General features: G+C 54.7%; 1 protein-coding gene across 1 annotated transcript in view; it reads right to left on the reverse strand.

Annotated features, from left to right (window-relative positions):
- The window catches only part of LOC101641754 (melanoma-associated antigen E1-like), a 25425-nt gene that overhangs the window by 12859 nt on the left and 11141 nt on the right, over window positions 1-1425 (reverse strand). The window contains 1 exon segment of the mRNA XM_045290670.1: window positions 34-1059. Coding sequence (XP_045146605.1) covers window positions 34-1059 — 1026 coding nt within the window.

The raw sequence follows: 1425 nt of genomic DNA on the forward strand, positions 1-1425 counted from the left end.
CAGAACTGCCTGAAATATACCCAAGAGCCTCACATAGATTCCAGAGCGGTCCATGGAATTATCCTGCAAGCAGGAAGGAACGCAGTTCCCCAACACCGAAACCTTCACTTCCAGGGGGCATTTCTTGGCATTAAGCCCTGTGCCTCCCCATCCTGAGGCTGCCACCCTCCTTTCTTCATCGCGCCAGGTGCGTTCATAGAGGTCACGAAACTCTTTGGTGTCCATCTTATCAAGCCTCTCCAAGAACTCCAGCACTTTCTTCTTGTTACATTCCACATGGGCTCTGGAACCCCACAGGAACTCATAGCGAGGAGGCTCGCTGTTGGGCACCTGACACTACTCCAGGTACTTCTCCTGAACCAGATCTCTGGTGAGTAACTTCCTGGGCTCTCCAAAGATGAAGTGGCACTTCCCATCGAAGATTCCCAATGCATTCAGGAATCCCCACATCGTTGCTTCTGTGACCTGGTAGCTATGCCTGTAGACCAGGCCCAGAACAGCCAACAGCAGACCCATCGTGGGGAATCCCTTGATGTTAAACTAACTCTCTTCCCTGCTGATCTCCAAAAGGCTGACCAGAACGTAGGTTTGGCTTCAGGAGTTGACTTCCTTCATCTCAAGGCCAAAGACCATCTCCATGTGAAAGGAGGCTCTCCTCAGCATTTCAGGGTAATGCTGCTGGTACTTTTTGTTGATGATCTTCATCATGTCTGCTTTGGAAACGGGCTCTTTCATTTTATGCTTGTGCAGCAGCAACTGCACCAAAATGTTGAACCTCCGGCCAATGGGGTCTGTCAGGGAACCCGGAGAAGACCTTGGGCCAGCCACAGGAGCACTTGCCTCTCCCTCACTTTGGGTCTGGAAGTGGTCAGCAGCCTTTGGACAGGAAGCCTCTGCAGCAGCCACAGTACAGGGCAGGGATTCCTGCGGTACCCTTGGGCCTCGATCCTCAGGGGTGCCCGGGGGATATTCCTCAGGAGAAGTCATGGGAGCAGAGGCCTTTTCCTCCCCTGCTGCAGTGGCCTGGTCACCCTCCGCCGTCTTGGTGTCACGTGAGTCCTAGGCCTGCCAACGTTTGCCACGAGAGCGGCCTTTGCTCTTCTGACTGCGACGCATGACGAATCTTGGCAAGGGCAGCAGGCAAGAGCAGGAGAGGAACATGGCCGGCTCTCCTAGGGAAGGAGAGAGCGGCTAGGATTCGGGGGCCTGAAAAAAGGAGGTGGACTGCGGGGGCTCGGCGTCTGTGCAGGGAGGCTTCTGGGACCTCCTAGGTTCTCAGTCGTGTGGCCTCTTCCTTCTTCACTGGAGATTCAGACCTTGACTTGGGGTGAGGTTTGAATTCTGCTCTCTGCTCCCTTGAGGTCCACCTCAGCAAGGATAGGAGTTTGTTGCCCACCCTAAGCCCTCAACTCCATAGAGGCGAGC

This window comes from Echinops telfairi, unplaced genomic scaffold (assembly GCF_000313985.2).
Source record: "Echinops telfairi isolate 266 unplaced genomic scaffold, ASM31398v2 ScPeMD7_53;HRSCAF=182, whole genome shotgun sequence".
Lineage (NCBI taxonomy): Eukaryota > Metazoa > Chordata > Mammalia > Afrosoricida > Tenrecidae > Echinops > Echinops telfairi.